The 24,585-nt window shown below is 39.4% G+C and overlaps 1 protein-coding gene and 1 pseudogene across 1 annotated transcript in view; both read right to left on the bottom strand.

Moving 5' to 3' along the window:
• EXD1 (exonuclease 3'-5' domain containing 1) overlaps nucleotides 1-21,304 on the bottom strand; it is a 38,460-nt gene extending 17,156 nt beyond the window's left edge. Inside the window, exons 1-5 of the mRNA XM_008587705.1 lie at nucleotides 21,119-21,304; nucleotides 16,806-16,874; nucleotides 14,393-14,450; nucleotides 13,958-14,085; nucleotides 7,590-7,648 (exon numbers count right to left, since the gene is read on the bottom strand). Of these exons, the coding sequence (XP_008585927.1) occupies nucleotides 7,590-7,648; nucleotides 13,958-14,085; nucleotides 14,393-14,450; nucleotides 16,806-16,874; nucleotides 21,119-21,251 (447 nt within the window). The 5' untranslated portion in view covers nucleotides 21,252-21,304. The remainder of the gene's footprint in view (nucleotides 1-7,589; nucleotides 7,649-13,957; nucleotides 14,086-14,392; nucleotides 14,451-16,805; nucleotides 16,875-21,118) is intronic.
• LOC103603225 lies at nucleotides 4,127-4,359 on the bottom strand (annotated as a pseudogene).
• Nucleotides 21,305-24,585: the final 3,281 nt, after the last annotated feature.

Raw genomic sequence — 24,585 nt, 5'->3', positions numbered from 1 at the left:
TATGGTCTTTTTCCTCAAGATTGCTGATGTGATGTATCACATTTATTGACTTTCATATGTTGAACCAACCTTGCATCCCTGGGATGAATCCAACTTGATCATGGTGTATAATTTTCCTTATGTGTTGCTGTATTCTGTTAGCTAGTATTTTATTGAGGATTTTTGCATCTATATTCATCAAGGATATTGGCCTGTCATTTTCTATTTTTGGTGCATCCTTGTCTGATTTTGGTATCAGGGTGATGTTTGCCTCATAGAATGAGTTTGGGAGAATGGCCTCTGTTTTAATCTTTTGGAACAGTTTGTAGAGAATTGGTATCAGTTCCTCTTTGAAGGTTTGGTAGAACTCTGCAGTGAACCCATCTGGTCCTGGGCTTTTCTTTGTTGGGAGCCTTCTGATAACTGCTTCAATCTCTTATTGTTATTGGTCTGTTCAGATTTTCTATATCTTCTTGGCTCAGTTTTGGTAGTTTGTATGTATCCAGAAATGTATCCATTTCCTCCAGATTTTCAAATTTGTTGGTATATAGTTGTTTATAGTAGTCTCTAATGATTCCTTGTATTTCTGAGGTATCAGTTGTAATATCACCTTTTTCATTACTAATTTTTGTTATTTGGGTCTTCTCTCTTTTTTTCTTAGTTAATCTTGCTAAAGGTTTGTCAATTTTATTTATCTTTTCAAAAAACCAACTTTTTGTTTCATTGATCTTTTGTATTGTTTTTCAGGTTTCTATTTCATTTAATTCTGCTCTGATCTTATTTCTTTCCATCTACTAACTTTAGGTTCGGATTGTTCTTGTTTTTCTAGGTCTTTAAGGTGAAGTGTTAACATTGTTCATTTGCCATCTTTCCATTCTTCTGAAATAAGCATTTAATGTGATAAATTTCCCCCTTAATACTGCTTTTGCAATATCCCACAGGTTTTGGTATGATGTGTCATTATTTTCATTAGTTTCAAGAAATTTTTTGATTTCCTGTTTAATTTCTTCTTGGACCCATATGTCATTAAGTAGAATGTTGTTTTATTTCCATGTGTTTGTACAGTTTCCAGAGTATCGTTTATTATTGAGTTCTAACTTTAATGCATTGTGATCAGAAAAAATACATGGAATAATTACAATTTTTCTGAATTTGTTGAGACTTGCTTTGTGACCTAATGTGTGGTCTATCCTGGAGAATGTTCCATGTGCTGATGAGAAGAATGAATATTCTGAGGTTGTTGGATGGAATGTTCTGTAGATATCTGCCACGTCCAATTGGTCTAAAGTATTGTTTAGATATTGTGTTTCTCTATTGATTTTTTGCCTAGATGATCTGTCCAATGATGAAAGTGGGGTGTTCAGGTTCCCTGCTATTACGGTGTTAGTGTCTATCTCTTTCTTTAGATCTAATAGTGTTTGCAGTGTAAATCTGGCTGTTCTTTTTTTTTTTTTTGTCCGTTTTGAGACCGGCTGCACTGCGCCCAGCCAGTGAGTGCTGTGAGCGCACCGGTCATCCCTATATAGGATCCGAACCCGCAGCGGGAGCGCTACTGTGCTCCCAGTGCCGCACTCTCCCGAGTGCGCCATGGGCTCAGCCCTAAATCTGGCTGTTCTAACATTGGGTGTGTATATATTTATGATTGTTATGTCTTCTTGATGGATAGATCCTTTTATCATTATATAGTGGCCTTCTTTATCTCTTTTTATAACTTTTGCTTTAAAGTCTATTTTATCTGATATAAGAATAGCTACTCCATATCTATTTGCATGATATATCTTTTTCCATCCTTTCACTCTTAGTCTATGTGTGTCTTTACAGGTCAAGTGAGTCTCTTGAAGACAGCATATTATTGGGTCCATCTTTTATTTATTTATTTATTTATTTATTTTTGTCCTTTTTGAGACCGGCCACACCACGCTCAGCCAGTGAGTGCTGTGAGCGCAACAGTCATCCCTATATAGGATCCGAACCTGCAGCAGGAGCGCTGCCATGCTCCCAGTGCCACACCCTCCCGAGTGTGCCACGGGCTCGGCCCTGGGTCTATCTTTTAAATCCAGTCAGTCAGTATGTGTCTTTTGAATGGGGAATTTAATCCCTTTACATTTAGAGTTATTATTGAAAGGTGTTGATTTATTCCTAGCATTTTACTGATTTTTGTTTAGATGTATTAAGTATCTTTTGTTCCTTTCTTTCTAATTTTCTGTTTGTCTTCTGTATTTGTTGGTTTCTTGGGGTGATAGATAAACTGTTTTTTTCCTCTTTTGTTAGCATTTTTATTTTGCTGGTAGGTATTGTTCTTTCTTGAGTATTCATGGCAGTGATGGTTGTTTTTGTGGTATCAAACTCAGTACTTCCTTGAGAATTTCTTGTGGGGCTGGTCATGTGGTAGTGAACTCCCACAGTTTTTGTTTGTCTGAGAAATAAACTATTTGTCCTCCTTTTCAGAAGGATAGAAGGATAGCCTTCCTGGGTAAAGTATTCTTGGCTGGCAATTTTTGACCTTTAGTTTTTTGAATATATCATCCTATTCTTTTCTGGCTTTTAGGGTTTTTGATGAAAAGTCTGATGTTATTCTGATTGAGTCTCCCTTATAGGTGACTTGCTGCTTCTCTCTTGCAGCTTTTAAGATTCTCTCTTTGTATTTGAGTTTTGCCAGTTTGATTACCACATGTCTTGGAGGGGATCTTTTGGGGTTTAGTGTGTTGGGGGATCTTTGGGTTTTCTGAATCTGGAGATCTGTGACTTTCCCTATACCTGGGAAGTTTTCTGCTATTATTTCAATGAATATGTTTTCAATGCCATTTCCTTTGTCCTCACCTTCCGGAATACCCAGGATTTGGATATGTGAATGCTTAAGGCTGTCTTCAAGGTCAGAAATTCTCTCTTCTGCTCGTTCAAGTCTGCTGGTTAAACTCTCTGTTGTGTATTTTTATTTTGTTGAATGAATCCTACAGCTCCACAAGCTCAGCTACATTCTTTTTCGAGGCATTGATTTCTTTGTACATTTCTTCTTTCAGATCCATTATATATTTTCTCATTTCATTGTGTTGTCTAACTGAGTTTTCTTGTATCTCATTTAGTTTCATTAGAATTGTTACTCTAGGGTCGAGCCCATGGTGCACTTGGGAGAGTGCGGCGCTGGGAGTGCAGCGGCGCTCCCGCCGCAGGTTCAGATCCTATGTGGGGATGACCGGTGCGCTCACAGCGCTCACTGGCTGAGTGCGGTGCGGCCAGTCTCAAAAAGGACAAAAAAAAAAAAAAAAAAAAAAAGAATTGTTACTCTAAATTCCTTGTCTGTCATTTCAAAGACTCCCTGTTCTATAGGGTCTAGCGCTTAAGAGTTATTATTTTCCTTTGGTGGAGATATACTTTCTTGACTTTCCATATTTCTGTTATCTTGCCTTTGGTGTTTTGTCCTGTGGCTGGTCACAGTCCACTCATTTCACCCTGATGTATGGTTTGGATCCTGAAGGGACTGCTGCTTCTGGTCAGCAGGAACTAGCCTGGGCTGGGGTTCCCACTGTGCCTGCCTGTTCTGGGACTGCTGGCTTCGGGTGTCGGAGCCCCCAAGGCTCTTAAGTCTCTTCCAGTGGTGGGGACTGACCTGGGCTAGAAGTCCCACCCTGCCTGCCTTCTCTGGCATGCTTGGCTCATGGTGTGGGAGCCCCAAGCCGCTTAAGTCTCTTCTGGTGGTGGGGACAGCCTGGGCCAGAGGTCCCGCCCCTACTGCCTTCTCCAGCATGGCTGGCTTGGGGTGTGGGGCCCGAAGCTCTAAAGTCTCTCCTGGAGGCAGGGACCAGCCTGGGCTGGAAGTCCCACCCCACCTGCCTTCTCCAGCCCAGCAGGCTCGGGGCATGGGGGCCCAGAAGCTCTAAAGTCTCTCTGTGCAGTGGGGAGCAACCTGAACTGCAGTCCTGCAGCACATGATTCCTGCCTGTTCCAGCACAGATCTCAGGTCTTCTGTCGTTGCTCCTAAATAGTTGCAAATTGGGGGCCGGCCTGTGGCTCACTCGGTAGAGTGCGGTGCTGGTAACACCAAGGCCACGGGTTCGGATCCCATATAGGGATGGCCGGTTAGTTCACTGGTTGAGCGTGGTGCTGACAACACCAAGTCAAGGGTTGAGATCCCCTTACCGGTCATCTTTTAAAAAAAAAAAAAGTTGCAAATTGGTTGTTCAGAAGAATTTGGATTTACTGAAGACATCACAGAACAGAATCTGCTTCTTGGAGGGTTTGTACCCAAACAGCAACTTTAAAGTTCTCTCTGCTGAGACAGACTTTGTTATCTTTATCACATGCTTTAAATACTCCCGCCCACTTCCTGTGTTCCAATGGGATGGCTTCCCAGGTCCGTGGACTGGCCCCAGCGAAAAACATCACCACAGCCACAACCGAGTCCAAAATACCGAACTCATGACCCAGTGGCCACAGCCCACTCACAGTCCACCACCTTTTACCCCTTTTTATTATTATTATTATTTTTTGCTGGCTGGCCGGTATGGGGATTTGAACCGTTGACTTTGGTGCTACAACACTGTGTTCTAAACAACTGAGCTGACTGCTCAGCCTTTTTACGCCATTTTTTAAATGTTGTTGCTATGGGTCCTTTAAAGAATCTGCTGAGGGCAGGTTGACCATCAAACACACAAAAAAACAAAACAGAATCTGCTGGGCCGGCCCGGTGGCGCACTGCGCTAGTGCGCCGCTTGGGAAGCGCGGCAGCGCTCCCACCGAGGGTTCGGATCCCACATGCAGACCGGTTCCCGCTCACTGGCTGAGCGAGGTGTGGGGGCAGCACCGAGGGTTGCAATCCCGTTGCCGGTCCCGGTCCGGTATGGGGGCGACACTGAGGGTTGCGATCCGTTGCCGGACACGGAAAAAGACAAAAAAAAAAAAAAAAAACAAAAACAGAATCTGCTGATATATAAAGAATTCCTACAACTCAATGATAAAAAGAATTATTACAACTCAATTAAAAAATGAGCAAAGGACCTAAATAGACATTTCTCCAAAGAAGTTATACAAATGGCCAATAAGCTCACGGAAAGATGTTCAACATCATTAACCATCAGGGAAATGTAAATCAAAACCACAATGAGATATTACTTCACACCCCCTAGGATGGCTACAATCAAAATGACAGATAATAAGAAGTGTTGACATGGATGTAGAACAACTGGAACTGTTTTCTCACCAACTATACTGTTGGTGAGAGTGTAAATTGATGAGGCAGTTTAGAAAATAGTCTGGCCATTCCTTAAAAAGTTAAACGTAGAGTTACCATATGATCTAGCAATTTCACTCCTAGGTATCTATCCAAGAGAGTTAAAACATATGTCCACACAAAACTTTATACAAGGGCCGAGCCTGTGGCGCACTCGGGAGAGTGCGGTGCTGGGAGTGCAGCAGCGCTCCCGCCGCGGGTTCGGACCCTATATAGGGATGACCGGTGTGCTCACAGCGCTCACTGGCTGAGCGCGGTGCGGCCGGTCTCAAAAAGGACAAAAACCCCCCAAAAAAACAAATAAAACTTTATACAAGAATTTTCATAACAACATTATTCACAGTAACCAAAAAGTAGAAACAACCCAAATGTCCATCAAATGGTGAATGGATAAATAAAATGTAGTTGTCCCTCAGTATCTGCAGGATATAGGTTCTAGGACTTTCTGCAGATACCAAAATCTGTAGATGCTCAATATAAAATGGTACAGTATTTGCATATAACCTATACACATCCTCCCATATACCTTCAATTGTCTCTACATTACTTACAGTACCTAATACAATGGAAATGCTATGTAACAGCTGTTATACAGTATTGCTTTATTTTTTAAAAGATGACCAGTAAGGGGACCTTAACCGTTGGCTTGGTGTTGTCGCTCTCCCAAGTGAGCTAACTGGCCCAATCCCTACATAGGGATCTGAACCCATGGCCTTGGTGTTATCAGCACCACACTCTCCTGAGTGAGCCACGGGCCGGCCCAATTAAGGTTTTTTTTAAAAGATGACCAGTAAGGGGACCTTAACCGTTGGCTTGGTGTTGTCGCTCTCCCAAGTGAGCTAACTGGCCCAATCCCTACATAGGGATCTGAACCCGTGGCCTTGGTGTTATCAGCACCACACTCTCCTGAGTGAGCCACGGGCCGGCCCATATAGTATTGTTTTAAAATTGTATTTTTTTATTGTTTTTTTTTTCCTGAATATTTTTGATCTGCAGTTGTTTGCAGATATGGAACCCCACAGATGTGCAACCCAAGAATATGGAGGACAGACTGTACGAGAGTACTTCAAAAATTCATGGAAAATGGAATTAAAAGATAATATGACTCTCCATGAAGTTTTTGAAGACCCCTGGTATATTCATACAATAGAATATTATTTGTCAATAAAAAGAAGTTAAGTACTGATACATGCTACAACATGGATGAAATTTGAAAACGTTATGCTGTGTAAACAAAGCTAGTCATAAAAAGTCCATATATGGTATAATCCCATTTATATGAAATGTCCTGAACAGGCAAATCTGTAGAGATAGGAAGTAGACTGGTGGTTGCCAGCAGCTGAGGAGGGGTTGGAGAGATGACTAAGGGGTACAGGATTTCTTTCTGGGGTAGTGAAAATGTGCTAAAATTCATTATGGTGATGGAGGTACAATTCTGTAAGTATACTAAAAGCCAGTGAACTGTACATTTTAAATACACCAATTATATGACATGTGAATTATATCCCAATAAAGCTGTTTAAAAAAAAAAAGAATCTGTTGAAAGCTACCTCTCCTTTAAAAAATGCACCCATATACACATAAGCATAAGCTTGTATCTAAACAGAAAGATCAGTGACTCTCTTGAAGCCCATCTGTGAACCATACTCTAGGATAGTCACTGCCACTTCTTAAATCAATATATGATTATAGAGAAATTGCCTAAATAGAGCATCCAGAGTGGTCCTTTTAAAATGTATGTCAATTTCTGACTCTTCTCTGAAACTGCCAATCGCTTTCCATTTCACTCAAGTCAAACTCAAAATCCTTATAAAGTCTTGCACGCCCTACATGATCTGCCTCCCACCCCCTCCTGTCTCTTACCCCTCTTCTTCACTGTGGTCTTGTTACGCTGACCTTCCTGCTGTTCCTCCACAAAGTTATGAGTGCTTCATCCTCAGAGCCTCCACACTTGAATTAATTCCACTTCCTTTAAGTTCTTCACCTAAATATCCACATGGCTAGCTCCCTTTCTTCCTTCAAGGTCTCTGTTCCAATGTCACCTCTTCAGAGATGTTTTCTGTCTCCCCACATAAAACAGGACCCCCTATTACTCTATTCCCCATACTATGCTTTATTTTTCTTCAACTACTTACTGCCAGCTGATATATAATTTTTCTTTAATTGTCTTGCATTAGGATGTAAGCTCCTTGAGGGCTGAAAATTTGTGTTGATTATCATTTACCCCAGCTATCAGAACAATGCCTGGCATATAGAAAGCACCCAAATATTTTGTTAAATTAATAGGGAAACAACAAAGATCTTGTAATAAAGGAAATTTATGAGTCAAAAAGATGATACCTATATACAGAAAATACTGGGAATAATTGAGGGCAATACTTACTGCAGCACCAAACTTCTGCTGGAACTGATCAATGACTGTGTATGTCACCTCCTCTTCCTCTACAGAAAAAGGATGGCATTAGATACAGTTCTCTTCCTTGGCAATAAAATTGCTCTCCCACTAATTTTGGCCATATTCATAAACTAACTCCTACTCTATTGCAACTCAAATGTCTAATGGTATTTCATTATCACTAGCCTATCACACAGTGAATGCTAATTAGCATCCTGTTTGTCAATTGAGAACAAATAAAATCCTCACCAAGGATAATGCTACAAATTGAACTGCTTATTCATTTTCTGTGATAATATAGTAATGTTTCCTTCTTCATAGATTTATACCTTCAGTACTTTAAGACATGCAGTTTCTAGGGCCGGCCCGTGACTCACTTAGGAGAGTGTGGTACTGATAACACCAAGGCCACGGGTTCGGATCCCATATAGGGATGGCTGGTTAGCTAACTGGGTGAGCATAGCGCTGACAACACCAAGTCAAGGGTTAAGATCCCTTAACCGGTCATCTTTTTTAAAAAAAAAAAAAAAAAAAGACATGCACTTTTTAAAGAGCATGTTCATAATAAAAAATAACAGTTTAAAATAAGCGACTCCTGGAGATGGGCTAATACTCATACTTTTGGAATTCTCTGGGTCCTGACATTTAAATATTTTGACAAATTATGTAATTTTAAAAATTAGAGGCTGGATAGATCAATTGGTTAGAGCACGGTGCTGATAACATCAAGGTCCAGGGTTCAATCTCTGTACCAGCCAGCTGCCAAAACAAACAAATAAATAAAATAAAAATAAAAAATAAAAGCATAACATAACGTGACTTCCTCTTCATCTCCCAATCTCTTAAAGCTTTGAAGTGCCACAGGACACAGACCATGTTCCTTTTTTCTTTTCTATTTCACGCTCACTATCTTAGTGAACCCATATAGTCTCAAGGTTTTTAGTATCTTCTATAGGCTGGCTCCTGAATTTATCTCTCCATCTCAAACCTCTCTTCTCATCTCCAAGCTTTTATTCAAACTTAAGTGGACCAAAACTAAACTCCCCAACATATACCCCAAACCTTTTCTATTCATAGACTTTCCCATCTCACTTTAACAGCAATTCAATACTTTCAGGTACTCAGGCCAAAACCCCTGAAGTCACCTTTTTTTTTTAAGTACACATTTATGGAGTACAGAGTTGCCTATCAGAATCTGTGTACAGTACATGATGATCAAATCAATATTATTAACATGTTCATCATTACAAATCATAATTACTTTTTGTGTCCTTTACCTAATTACTCCGTATCCCCTCTTCTTCTCCCCCCTTTCCCACCTCTAGTAAACTATAGATCTGTTCTCTTTTTCTGAAAGTTCAATGTTTTATTATAGTCTTTCTTTCTTTGTTTCTTAGCTTCCACTTATTGATGAGGACATGTGGTATTTTTTTCTCTGTGCCCGGCTTGTTTCACTTAACATAATTTACTCCAAGCTCATCCATGTTGCTGCGAATGGCAGAATTTCATTCTTTTTTATGGCTCGGTAGTATTCCATCATGTATATATAACACATTTTCCTTATCCAGTTGTCTGTTGATGGACATTTAGGTTGATTCCATATCTTGGCTATTGTAAATAGAACTGTGATGAACATGGGAGTACAGGTATCCCCTCAACATGTTGATTTCCATTCCTTTGGGTATATACCCAGTAGTGGAATTGCTGAATCATATGGTAGTTCTATCTGTAGTTGTCTGAGAAACCGCCATACTGTTTTCCATAATGGCTGTGCTAATTTGCAGTCCCACCAATACTGTGGAAGAGTTCCCTTTTCTCCACATCCTCACCAGCATTTGTTATTCTCAGTCTTTATGATAATGGCCCATCTAGCTGGAGTGAGAGGATATCTCAATGTGGTTTTGATTTGCATTTCCCTGATGATTAGTGATGTTGAACATTTTTTCATGCACCTGTTGGCCATTTCTATGTCTTCCTTCAAAAAATATCTATTCGGCTCCTTTGCTCATTTTAAAATTGAATTATTATTTTTTTTACTGTGAAGTTATTTGAGTTCCTTGTACATTCTGGATATTAATCCTTGTCAAATATATGGTTTACAAATATTTTCTCTCATTCAGTAGGTTGACTTTTCATTCTGTTGATTGTTGCCTTTGCTGTGCAGAAGCTTTTTAGTTTGATATAATCCCATTTGTTCATTTTTTCTTTTGTTGCTTGTGCTTTTGGGGTCTTATTCATAAAGTCTTTGCCCAGTCCTACATCCTGAAGTGTTTCCCCTATGTTTTCTCCTAGGAGTTTTATAATTTTAGGTGTTATACTTAAGTCTTTAATCCATTTTGAGTTGATTTTGGTATACGGCAAGACGTATAGGTCTGGTTTCATTCTTCTACACAGAGATATCTAGTTTTCTCAGCACCATTTACTGAAGAGGCTATCTTTTCCCCGATATATGTTCTTGGCGCCTGTGTCAAAGATCGGTTGACTGTAAGTACCTGGGTTGATTTCTGGGTTCTCTATTCTGTTCCATTGAATTTGACAAAATTCTGCATCCTTTCATGATAAAGACCTTCAACAAATTAAGTATAGAAGGAAAATAACGCAATAAAAGCTATATATGACAAACCCACTGCCAACATCATCCTGAATGGGGAACAGCTGAAAGCTTTTCCTTTAAGAACAGGAACAAGACAAGGATGCCCACTCCTCCCACTCCTACTCAACACAGTATTGGTAGTATTAGCCAGAGCAATCAGGCAAGAGAAAGAAATAAAGGGCATCCAAACTAGAAAAGATGAAGTCAAATTGTCACTGTTTGCAGATGACTGATTCTACATATAGAAAAATCCATAACCTCTACCAAAAAACTCCTAGAGCTGATAAATTCAGTAAAGTTGCAGGATTCAAAATCAATACACAAAAATTAGTAGCTTTCTTATACACCAACAACAAACAAGCTGAAAAAGAAAGCAAGGCCATTTACAATAGCTACCAAAAGAAAAAAATACCTAGGAAAAAATTTAACCAAAGAGGTGGAAGATCTCTACAAGGAGAACTACAATATCCTGCTGAAAGAGATTAAAGAGGACACCAAAAGATGGAAAGATATTCCTTGTTCATGGACTAGAAGAATTAAAGTTGTGAAAATGTCCATACTACTCAAAGTGATCTACAGATTCAATGCAATCCCCATCAAAATACCAATGACAATCTTCACAGAAATACAAAAAACAGGGCTGGCCTGGTAGCTCAGTTGGTTACAGCACAGCCTTATAACACCAAGATCACAGGTTCTTTTTTTTTTTTTTTTTGTCCTTTTTGACATCGGCCGCACCGCGCTCAGCCAGTGAGCGCTGTGAGCGCACCGGTCATTCCTATATAGGATCCGAACCCCCAGTGGGAGCGCTGCTGCGCTCCCAGCGCCACACTCTCCTGAGTGCACCACGGGCTCGGCCCAAGATCACAGGTTCTGATCCCCATACTGGCCAGCTACCAAAAAAAAAAAAATACCAAACAAACAAAAACACAAAAGAAGAAATAGAAAAAACAATCCTAAAATTCATACAGAACAACAAAAGACCCCAAATAGCCAAAACAATCCTGAGCAAAAAAATAAATAAGTAAAACCAGAGGCATTACATTACCTAACTTCAAACTATTACAAAGCTACAGTAACTGAAGTCATCCTTGATTCCTCTCTACTCTCACACTCACATCTAATCTGTCAGGATATTCCGTGGGCTCCACCTTCAACATATATTCAGAATTCCACTACTTCTTACCAACCCTACTGCCACCATCAGGGTCCAAGCCACTGTATCCACTTGTCTTACCCACTAGTCTTAAATTATTTCAATAGTCTTCTAACTGTTATCCCTGTTTTTATCCTGCTCTCCTCTCATTATCTATACAGCATCCAGAGTGCTCTTGTTGAAAAAAAAAGTCAGATCATGTAACTCCTCTGGTCGAAACCATCCAATCCGACTGGCTGGTTAGCTTAGTTGGTTAAAGCATGGTGTTGATAACACCAAGATCAAGGGTTTGGATCCCTGCACCAGCCAGCCATTTAAAAAATATTAAGGAAAAAGACCCCTCCAACAGGAAATTGAAGTAAAAAAGTATTATTTATAATAGTATAAAAATATAAAATACTTAGGTATTAATATGACAAAAGATGTGAATATATACACTGAGAACTACAAAACACTATTGAGAAATGAAAGAAAATTTAAACAAATGAAGAGATATACCAGTTTCATAGATTAGAACGAGTACTCAATATTATTAAAATGCCAATATTCTCTAAACTTATCTGTATATTCAATGCAATCCCTATCAATATTCCAGGGAAGGAAGGAAGGAAGGAAGGAAAAAAAAGAACAATCATAATAATATGTTGAACTTTCAGGAGAGAACAGAACTGTGGGTACTAGCGGCAAGAAAGGGGGAGGGAGAGAGGGAATAGCAAGAAATGGGATAATAGACACAAAACAACTAGTTAGGAAAAATACATTTTATTGATGTGCAGTGGAGCTGGGCACCTATAATTAACATTAATTTACTGCATGTTATCAAATGACTAGAAGAGATGAGATTCAATATCAACACAAAGAAATGATTACGTTCCCTAATGATGAATATGCTAATTATCCTGACTTGATCATCACACATTGTATACAGGTATTGATATTTGACTCTGTACCCCACAAATATGTAAATCAATTATATTTCAATAAAATAAAAACATTAAAAAAACAAAAAAAACCCTCAAAATAAGTCTGAAAGAGAACAAAGTTGGAGGACTAACACTATCTGATTTCAAGATTTATCATAAATTGACAGTAATCAAAACAGCCTATATTGGTGTAAAGAGAAAAATAGATCAATGAAACAAATAGTCCAAAAATAAACCTACGAACATACAGATAACTGATTTTTTTTTTTTTTTTGGTCCTTTTTGGAGACTGGCCACACCATGCTCAGCCAGTGAGCGTTGTGAGCGCACCAGTCATCCCTATATAGGATCCGAACCCATGGCGGGAGCGCTGCTGCACTCCCAGCGCCGCACTCTCCCAAGTGTGCCGCGGGCTCGGCCCCAGATAACTGATTTTTGATAAAGGTGCAAAGGCAATTGAGTAGAGAAAGTACAGTATTTTCAACAAATGGTGGTAGAACAATTGGATATACATATTAAAAGAAAGAAAGAAAGAAAAGAAAAGGCTGGCCAATTAGCTCAGTTGATTTGAGCATGGTGCTGATAACAACAAAGTCCAGGGTTCAATCCCTGTACCGGCAAGCTTCCAAAAAAAAAAAAAAAAGACCCTTGATCCATACCTCACATATCATAGATAAAAATTAACTCAAAATGAAATAAAACCTAGGGCCGGCCCGGTGGCGCACTGGATAGTGCGCCGCTTGGGAAGCGTGGCGGCGCTCCCGCCCGAGGGTTCGGATCCCACATACAGACCGGTTCCCGCTCACTGGCTGAGTGAGGCGTGGGAGCAACACCGAGGGTTGCAATCCCATTGCCGGTCCCTGGTCCGGTACGGGTGCAACACTGAGGGTTGCGATCCGTTGCCGGACACGGAAAAAAGACAAAAGACAAAAAAAAAAAAAAAAAAATGAAATAAAACCTAATAAATATTATTTATTAAATAATAAAAACCTAAAACTATGAAACATCTAGAAGAAAACAGAAGATGTTAATTAAAAAAAGAGAAAAGAAAAGAAAATCTTTGTGACTCTGAGTTAGGCAAAGATTTCTTAAGATATAACACCAAAAGTATAATCCATAAATGAAAAAAAAAAACTGGATAAATTGGACTTCAACAAAATTAAAAACGTCTGCTCTTTGAAAGATATTTTAAGAGAATGAAAAGACAAACCACAGACTTGGAGAAAATATTTCCAAAGAACGTATGTGATAAAAGACTTGTATCAAGAATAAAGAAATCCCAAAACTAAACGACAATCCAATAAGGAAATTGGAAAAGATATGCCAATTTCATAAAAGATATTTAGATGGTAAACAAACATGTGAAAAGATCCTCAACATCTTTAGTCATTAGGGAAATGCAAATTAAAACTACAAGGAGATAATATTACATATTTATTAGAATGGCTAAAGTTTTGTTTTATGTTTTTAATGAAAAAACAAAAAAACCTCCAATCACTTCTCTCACTGAAATTTCTCACTCAAATATTCAATAAACAAATAAATCATGATATTTTAATTCAGAGCCTAGAAGCAATGGCCCAGCTGAGTATTCCATATAGAATATTGATTGAGTTAAGTCAAATCTAAAGAGTTCTGAACCACGATAAAGATAGCCTAGAAAATTCAGAGCGCTAGTACTCACCTGATGGGCTATACTTGAAGTCATTCAGCATAGAGGTTGTTGGTGTCTTCGGGGCAGGAGAAGCAGGCTCACATTCATTTACACTTTTGTCATTCATTTTATCCATCCTGGTTCTTTCCATATTTAGACTATCCTTACAAAAAACAACACTCAGGTGAACTTGTTCTTTGTTGCTGATACCATACACAGATTTTGCCACACAGTAATGTTAAGAACTGTGGAACTTCATTAAATAGAGGACCCATTCATCCACTGCTTACATTGACTTGAGGATGCTATCTAAAGATGGAAGAAAACATCCACACATATTTCTTCTCATTTCTATTTCCTTAGGCTATGTTAGGAATCAAGCAACTAGTGAATTAGAGTTGAGGCATTCTACCCTGATGTGCACATTTGGGAAACATCATAATTTAAAAAATTATTCCATCATACCTAACAGAAGATGCCTTTTCTCTCACTGCACCTTGTTCCACTTCATCTAGTAGTTCCACTGTAAAATAACCAAAAGGCTTCCAATAGAATCTCCAATCTGCAAGCAATTAACCACACCCCAACCCCAAACACCCAGTCTGACTTTGTAATGCAAATAGTAATTGGAAATGAAATGTTAGCCCATAGAGGCCTTTACTGGCCAGCAATAAATAGAGCAGAAAACCCTACCAAAAGTACTGAAGATTCCCACTATTATGTTCCTACATAGCTTCTTGGTTATTTAGCAAGAAGCTTCTTGGTTATTTAGCAGGATTAGGAACCTCTGTATATGATCTCTTTACCCTTTTTGTTCAGGGTGCCTTTATGGTCATTCGCACTGGTTCTACAGATTTCTTTCCCACTCATCCCAATCCTACTGTACCTTCCCTCACACTATTTATGTTTGAGGATTTTCTCTTAAATCATTCATAGATTTGTCTTTGCCACTGTCACAGGCTGGCACATTAATAGTTCAGTGACATGAAAGGTAATGAAAGCTAGAGTGGAAATCCCCAAAGAATTACAAGAGAAACATTCCATGGAGATTCTGAAATCACTTATTTTTAACTTAATTGTATAGGAAACGTAGGTAAATATTGTATTTCATTAATTTTAAGATGCACATTTTAAACAGCTCTGAAATTGGATGAGATTTACAATAAAGGTGCAGCCAGTTTAATTGGCAGCTTGTTTTTCTTTCTTAGGGTGCACAAAGTAATAGTGTGTCTTATAAATTAATGGCATCTAATTCAATGAAGTACATTTAGGTAGTTTTCAGGAAAAAGCCTCTCAGAGGGCCACTACGTTTCAAATGTCTCTTTTCCCTGCACTATCTAGAAGTGTTGAGTATGGGGCAGAGAAAAGTGAAATTCACTAAATATGTTGATTAACCATTATTATCCTTCATCTTGATAATTCTTATTCAAGGTCCTTTTCAGGGAGACCCCTCCATGGCTGATTGGGCCACAGGGCAAAGAAGGAGAGGACCATCCTTTGAGCTTAAAAATTATGAACAAAGGCCAAGTCCTGGGAAAGAATGAGGAGATGAATTCCATGTGTACAGATCACAAGCTGGTCAGAGGTCAGCCGCCTTGTGCATTAGGGAGATGTTAGTAGTTATTCCTTCACTTCTCTCTACATACCCATCTACGGCCTAGCTTTGTTTTGGTTCAGAGCTCTGCTCTACTGCATAATAGCTAAAACACAATTAAGAATTCTACTGTTACCACCACCACCATCACCATTATAAAAAAGTGTTCAAGGGACAAACATCATTTATAGTAGCATACTCTGTGAGAAAAGACTGTTAGATAGCTGTCCAGACTTGTCTAGCTTGAAGTAGCTCTGGATTGGCAATCATTAATTTGGTGACATTTTCATCTCTTCTTAAATTCTACTTTTCTCACAAAGCAAAGCAATCTTTCAAGCAGTAGCAAACTCTTGTTTACAGGAGTCCTCTCCTCAGATTTGCCCCTGCTGTGAGAAATACACAGCCCTAAGAGGTCCCAGAGCTGCCATTCCTCTGATCCCTCCACCCCAGACTGATCTTTACCCCTCCTGGGAGCAGAAAAGTTTCTGAGTCCTTGAAAGCAAGAACATGTCTAGCTCCCAATCCCTTTCTCTTATCCTATGTGACTTATCTGAAGCACACTGACCAGATGATATTCTATAGCTACTCTTTCAGGCAAATAATTGGACCTACTCTTGCTAAATGTCTTTTGCTAGCAGAAATAAAGAAGAGGTTGCTTCCTGCAATTCCAAAATCCTAAAAGCTCTGGAAACTAAAATTTTGTTGTAACTCTTTTGGCGGTAAAACCTAACCTGAAATGTTATTTATAGTCCTACTTTACTACATTTAGACTGATTATCCGCCCATTTCTCTGATTTCTCTGGAGAAATGTGCTGTTTTACAGAATGCTGCCCAGATCGTCTTGAAGCATTATGTAATATGAACAGAATATATCCTGTGTTACATTTTCCAAAAATCCAAAACAATTCTAGATTTTGAGACATTTGGCCCCAAGGTTTCAGATAAGAGATTGGGAATAGATTGTGGACCTGTAGTGTTTAGCTTGCTGAGCAAGACAATCCCTTTCTGTTCAGGTCTGACTCTGTCTGCTGGCCGAATCTCTAGTGATGAGCACCAGCAGACTTCACATTGTAAAACCAAAATTATTACAATTCTGTAAGACTATTCTGCTCATAGAGTACCCATCAAAACAGTAAGAGAAGGGTCAATTCTCAAATATCAACTTTAAAAGTTTACAAAGGCAAGACAACACCTCATTTTTTTAAAATAGTGGAATGAGGCACAGCAGTGAGTCTACCACGAATGTAAATACCAACACCAGCCTTTAGGGAACAAGAAACTCACCATTCACAATCTCATGCCCAAAAAACATCTTCACTCCTGGGACACTTCGACCCGTCTCCACATTCTTCACTGTTATAGAAAACAATTCATTTGATTAATAAAAAATAATATTTTAATATTTTACTAAGACCATAAGAAAACACGATGCCTATCTAAAGTGCTCACATCTGAGTTTTATAAAAATCCCCAAATTATTTTCCCTAAGGAATAAAGAGTCAATAATAAATCACAAAGCTACAGCCCTGAAACAAGTAGTTTAAAGAACAGCATAAACCCCAGAATGGTCCAAGAGAAGCTAAAAAGGGCAGCAATAGTCCACTGAATTTAAAATTCTCCCAAGCATATTTTAAGGCCAATGGGGCTAAGGACTATCTGTTCATTATATTTCTATTTATTTTTACTCCACCTAACTCCAGAAAAAAAATTTAAGGCAGCTGACTACTTCTAGAGTCCACACCCTGCTTCATGTCATGCTCAAAAATATCAGAAAGGACAATAATCCAACTTATGGCTCTTCTGTGAGTAGGTAAGGGAGTTAGGAGAAATTTACATGTCATGTCTACAATATGCTGTCATTTTTCTAGATGGAAGTACTCATAGAAGCTATTTCCACACCTCTCAGCAATCCAGTTAACTGAGTCCCATCCTCACTATTCCACTGAATATATTCTCATTGAAGTCAAAGATTACCCAATGTCTATTTATCAAATCCAAAAAAAAGGTTCTGCAGTCTCATCTTACTTGGCTCTCATGCAGTCTTTGACAATACCATTCTCTCCTTTCTTCTTTGGTTTACAGGACATTCTTTGAGTTTAGTTCTTTTCCAACTAATTACCTAGAGCTACGTACTGAACACCCATGCCAAGCCAGGCACCATGCGACTTGCCTACATTCAGTTCTCCAATAACATAATGAGGCAGGCATTTTATTATCTCCACCTCTCCTTGCCTCTTACACATTGTTGGCCCCCAGGGTTAGGTCCTGCATCCGCATCCTTTTTCCTTCTCCTGTTTTTTTTTTTTGTTGGCTGCTGGCTGGTCTGGGGAACTGAAACCTTGACCTCAGTGTTACAAGGTTGTGGTCTAACCAATTGAGCTACCAGCCATCCCCTTTTTCCTTCTCCTTGAATGACCATATTTACTTCCTAGTTGTCCTGACACCCATTATTTCTCCAGCATGGACTATTCCTCCGTGTTCTACTCACATTTTCAGCTGACTATATCACAATTACTTTAAATTTTTCAAACTGAAATAATCTTTTTCCACCAACCAAAAAACCTGCTCCTCTTGCCATTTCTATCAGTTAGTAACAGTATTATACACCTAATATTTTGAGTCATAAATGTAAGAGTAATTTTACATTGTTTTTTGCTTATTATCTAATTTATTAGTAGGTTATTTATCCCATCTCCCTAAGTATTTCTAGAATCTACCTTCTCTTCTCTATTACTTGCCATGCCTTAGCTCAGGCCCCATCACTTACCCTTGTGTCCCTTGATTGTCTAAGTATTCCATCTTTCCTCCTGCCTCTGTAGTTTCTCCCTACTTCAGTCCTTCCTTCATACCACTGTCATAGTAATATCATTCTCTGCTATGTCCAAATAGTACATAGGATTAGTAAGCAAGTGTAAAGAAATATGTTCAACCTCTTTAAGAATTTTTTTTAAATGCCAAAATGAAATATCACTTTTTGCCTATAAAACTAGCAAAAAATTAAGGAAAGATACACAACAGAGTTTTTAAAAAAATCCAATGCTGGATTATTTACTGTAATTAACTCACACATTACTAATAGCAAAGTAAAAAGGCACAACTCTTTTGAAAAGTTATTTGGAAAAAGGCATCAAAAACATTCAAAATATGTATAATGTTTACTTAGTAACTCCACTTCTAGGAGCTATCCCTGAGAAAACAGTTATACCTCCAAGTATAACAAAAATTTTTAAGCTTTTGGCTTTAAAATGTCTAGTCATTAAACTGAAGTTTTAAATAACGAGAAAATGCTTGTTGTAGTGTTAACTAAAAATAAGTATATATGATATACCTAATTTATTATGTCAACTTATATAATCTGAGTACAGTTATTAAAAATTAGAGACAAATACACCAAAGTATTTCACCTGGACTGAATGCTTGTGGAACAAGCTTGTGGCATTTACTGTTCTACTTAATGCCATTTATTCAGGTTGGCAACATGCCCAGTCTCCCCTGTAGATAGAGGTGGCCTATTGGACTTCAAGGCACCGCTTCAAGAGGACTGACTCAGCTGGAAGGAATACTTCTTTTCTCCTTTGTTTTTCCTTGTCCTGTCTGTAACTCCACCAGCTATCATATAACCCTGAGGTTGACCTTGAAGCCCTGTGCTAAGGATGGTGGAACAGAAAGATGAAGAATCCTGGATCCCTGCTGACTTTTGGGAGAGTCACATAAGCCCTGCGCTGCCTGCCTTCTCTAATATGAGAGAATAAACTCATAATGTGCTTAAATCACTGGAGGGAATCTGTTTCTAGCAGCTGAGCGTGGTTCCTGACACCGCATTAAAATTTTTAGGCAACTAACCTGAAAATTCATATGTCTCCCACTTAAAAATCATTCAGATTGTTCCTCACTGCTTTCAGGATAGTGTCCAAATGCTGGTCTGTAAGGTCCTTCCGATTTGTCCCACACCTCTCCATCCTTATCTCTCATATCCTCACACTGAAATTTACTTAGGTTTTCTGAATGCAGGAAGTTTTCATCTCTCTACGCATTTGTACATACTGCTACTTTTACTTAGAACAATGGTCCTCTCTAAGTGTGGCTCCAAAGCACAGCATCACCTGGAAACTTGCTAGAAATGCAAATTCTTGGGCCCCATCCCAGACCTTAAGGATCAAAACTCTTAGAGTGGGGTCTGGCAATTTGTGTTTTAAGTTTTCCAGATGAAGTCTGAGAACCTCTGACTTAAAACAGCCTTCTCTTCTTTTCCTATTGTTAACTCCTACTCATCCAGATGCAGTTCTGCCATCACTTCCTCCTAAAGGAGCCTTCCCCACTTTCCTAACCCCCATGTAAATTAGCTAAACCTTCATGTTTCCATAGTATCTTGTGTGTCCTTCTGTCAGAGAGGATATCACACTCCATTATACTTGTCTACCTGTTTATATGTTTCCTTAACACACTAAGTTTTTGAGGATAGGACCATGTTATTCCTACCTGTAGCCCTAGTACCAAGTGCTGTGCCTGGGATATGAAACAATCAATAAATGATTATTGAATGAATTAACATTGCAAAAGCCTGCTACAGCTCCATCCTAGCCCACAAATGCCTATTTTAACTCAAAATATGGCTTAACAATAACACTAATCTCTCAAATGCCATTTACACATGTTTCAATTGTGAACTTGAAACTTATCATGCTAGGAAAACAACTACCCTAGCAACTCAATATTCTAGCTAAATAAAAGCTATAGGGGCCAGCCCATGGCTCACTTGGGAGAGTGTGGTGCTGATAACGCCAAGGCCATGGGTTTGGATCCCTATATAGGGATGGCCGGTTCACTCACTTAGGAGAGTGTGGTGCTGACAACACCAAGTCAAGGGTTAAGATCCCCTTACTGGCCATCTTTTAAAAACAAAAACAAAAACAAAAAACCTCTATATTGGAGCTTCTGGGTTGGCGAACACATGGAAGTGCTGGGAGGGTGGCAGCACCTGTGCCAGGAGAAGGCATGGAAATTCTGCATCCCCTCCCCTATACTTTGCCCTATGCATCTCTTCAATTTGGCTGTGCCTGAATTGTATCTTTTATCATAAGCTGGAATTGAAGCTGGCAAGTGTAGAGGCTATCTTGTGACCATGGAGATGACAGATGATCGCTGAGGTGGCAGAGCAGGAGCACAAGGCACCAGGTCCCTGAAAGTGTCCTTTAGTAACTGTACCATTCTCCAGCAGCCTACATTTGGATTTCTTTTTGCAGGAAAAAAAATAACCCCTTACTGTCTTTGTGAATTTGTCTGTTGCAGCCAAAAGCAATTCTAACTGAGTGGTTATTTTTAATTTCAAGATGCTTATGGAGAGAAACTAAAAAAGTACCCAATTTAAAAAACACTCTATATATTGAAAATTTCTGCTATCATGTCAAGATAAGTATAGAAGTGGGGGCAAACCAGCACATGCAGCCACATTGTTCTGTTACGGGAAAATAGTACTTTAACCTTCCTCTCACTCCTTTCCTAAAATGGGAATGTCACCCTCTCAGTTGCTAATGGAGTCCAAAGCCATCACCCAAACTCAGCCACTAGGCAGAAGATTATGAGAAATAGAACGAGACCTTTCTTTAGGACAACAATCTTGTTAGAGTCCACATGCTGAAGCACACCTTCGAAGATGCCACAAACCAATGTGAGTTTCACCCTTCTCCACAAAATGTGATTGAGGAAATGATAGTCACTGCTGGGATCCATGCTATTTGATTCTAAAAGTCGTCTTCAAATAATCTTCTTTAAGCATCCAAACACTTGAAAATTAATAAAGAGATCTATAATTTTAAAAGATTTTGGGGGGTTATTTTCTCTTTCCCCATACCTGTAAAGGAAAAGAAGAAAAATATGAGTAATTCAATTTTGTTCATCTTTTTAGAATAAAGATGAAAAAGATTATTGCAAGCACCAATCCTAATTCACACAAGGGAAACTGAAAACCATAAGACTTCAGGCAAGATATGCTTGGATTCTTTGTCTATAAAATGAGAATAAATATCACCTTTCATTCCTTAGCTAAACAGAACAAGTGAAATATTTAGAGGCTTTCTAATGGTACACATATATTGTTTTAACAACAACAACAACAAAGAAAAACAAAAAGAACAGATTAAAAAAATAGACATAGGCAAAAATACTTGCCAACACATGCTGCAATAAATTGTTTACCCAGAAATGTCTGGAATGTAGCCTCTTCTGGATTAATAACATTGACATGGTTACCAATCAAAGCATAACTGACGAAGGACTATCACAATTCATGCATTAACAATCCACCTGCCATGATGTCACTGCAAAGGCCATTCCATGCCACCTTGGCCACAGCTCAAGGCTGGGCTACTGTAGTGTCACCAACCAGTCATGTGCAGCCTGACAGAGCAAACTACCACATGCCACACACTCATTTTGTAAAAATGATGCAGCTCATTATAAAGAATCACATCCATGCATAAACATACAAAAAAAATTCTACCCTGTAGAAATAACTATCATTAATAGTAGATATTGTTACATTCTTTAGTGTAATATGTAACTTAAAAGATGAATCCTTTTTTAAAAAATATCTTTTAGAACAATTCTGTTATTGGGTGATCTTGTATTTGGGTCTCTAGATAAGTGTTCCTCTATGGTGGTTTAAATTTATCTATCAATCATCTATCTATCTATCAATCATCTATCTATCATCCATCTATCTATCTATCTATCTATCTATCTATCTATCTATCTATCTATCTAAAGATGACCGGTAATGGGATCTTAACCCTTGACTTGGTGTTGTCAGCACCATGCTATCCCAAGTGAGCCACGGGCCGGCCCTGGTGGTTTAAATTTAAAAGCTGCTTGCCTTTGCCACACTTTGAAAATTCAACCAGTGAATTTTGTAATTTAGTCTATAAAACATTGATGAAATAACTAGAGCCTAATTCAACTAGGAAGAAGGTGAGAAGTTACATAGCATTTTTAGCTGGATAAATACACTATATTTTTATATTTTAAGGTCTATCAAGTGCTTTCACAAATATTTGATACAACGACCATAAGCCAATCAACGGAGGAGGAAACTGAGGCTTAGAGATCTAAGACACATGCCCAAAGTCACATAGCTAGAAGGTAATAGAACCTGAACTAAAACCAGGCCCATAGTGGAGGATGTTTGTGGTCTAATGCAAGATCAAGCATGATGCATCCAAAGAGAACATAAATCACTAGAGAGCCTGAGAAAACCATTCTTTTTTTTTTTTTTTTTTAAAAGATGACCGGTAAGGGGATCTCAACCCTTGGCTTGGTGTTGTCAGCACCACGCTCAGCCAGTGAGCAAACCGGCCATCCCTATATAGGATCCGAACCCGTGGCCTTGGTGTTATCAGCACCGCACTCTACTGAGTGAGCCACGGGACGGCCGGAGAAAACCATTCTTTGTTCAAGTTAATCCAACAGGCTAGAGGGGAATTTTTTTTCCCCCTTTTTTGTCTTTTTTCGTGACCGGCAACGGTATCGCAACCCTTGGCGTTGCCCCCGCACCTCGCTCAGCCAGTGAGCAGCCGGTCTGTATGTTGGATCCAAACCCTCCCCGGAAGCCCCGCTGCGCTTCCCAAGCGGCTCACTGTAGCAGTGCGCCACCGGGCCGCCCTAGAGGGGAATTTTTACAGAAACAAGAGGACATAAAACTGGGGAAAAAACAGTCCTTAATGGAGCCAAAAATTAACTTACATTTTAATTTTCTCCAAGAGAGAAAAGTTTGTGAATTGTTTGGAAAATCGGGAAATTTAAAAAAAACGTTAAGAGAGACAGAGAGAGAAAAAAAAGAAAGAAACGTTAAAGTAAATCAGAAAAAAAATATTAACACGAAGCAAAGAAACCTTTGATCAGAGACTGGAAAGCTTCAAATGGTAAGATTCAAGATTGGGAAGGAAAAAATAAGGTCGGTGGGCCGAGCCTGTGGCGCACTGGGGAGAGTGCGGCGCTGTGTCTATGTTCTCCAGTAAAAATTATAGTACTCAGGGCCGACCCTGTGGCGCACTCGGGAGAATGCAGCCCTGAGAGCGCAGCAGTGCTCCCGCCAGTGGGTTCGGGTCCTATATAGGGATGGCCGGTGGTGCGGCCGGTCAAAAAAAAAAAAAAAAAAAAAGGACAAAATAAGGTCGGGATCAAGAGATGGGCGTCAAGGCAGACTGAGAAAAGGGACAGTCATGTCGCTGACATCAAGGTTCTCCTACCACACCCGTATTCGCAAAATATAAAGCAGCCCCCCTCTCTTCTTAAACAGGTATAATAACATCACTAGGTCAGACAAAAGGTCAATCATGAAAAAAACTCGGTGAGACTACAGAACCTCAGCCGGCAGAGAACCCATGGGGTGTCAGGCTAAGCCCTAGGAAAAGTTTAAAACTAGTAACCTAAGTTGATTTGGGAAAGCTCGCTAAAAGAGCGTCCTAGTCCTTCGGTACTAAGTGATAGTGGTCAGAATTTGGTTCTTCCTCCCATGCATGTCTCGAACCGGTTCTGAACAAAGAAGGGTGAACAGCTAAGGCAGCTGAAGCCACACGAAAAGAACTGGTTCCCCCGACAGTCCACTCATTTAACAGGTAGCTTTAACGTTTTTCAACGACAACAAAAAAAGCAAGAATATGCCATAAGAATAAAATGCAAAATTCCTCATTTTTAAGACAAAATAAGAAACTTCAAATAAACGGCTTGCCATACGCTAGGAATTCACTCTCCTCCACCGTTAGGGTTTTTGGGTTTTTTCCCCCCAAAGGTTTGGGAAAGCCGGATCCTAATTTCGGCCAAATGGTGACTTCCTCGAGCTTCAGTCTGGAACTGAAATACAGAGACTTCTGTTAAGAAATCCTGGAGCTCTCCAAGCCAGCGGAGGTGGTTATCAAAGCACCGTACCGAAAGCAAACTGAAGAGAAGTACGCAGCACCCAACACAAACCGCAGCGCGGACGCGTGCCGGGCAGAAAGTCGAGTCTCGGCTGCTTCCCGAGGAGCCAATCAGCGCGCGGCCCCGAGGGCGGCTCTCCAGCGCCCCCCGC

This window comes from Galeopterus variegatus, unplaced genomic scaffold (genome assembly GCF_000696425.1).
Source record: "Galeopterus variegatus unplaced genomic scaffold, G_variegatus-3.0.2 Scaffold119, whole genome shotgun sequence".
In the NCBI taxonomy this organism is placed as follows: domain Eukaryota; kingdom Metazoa; phylum Chordata; class Mammalia; order Dermoptera; family Cynocephalidae; genus Galeopterus; species Galeopterus variegatus.
The sequence above is the reverse complement of the archived record's forward strand: the minus strand, read 5'-3'. Positions and strand labels throughout refer to the sequence as shown.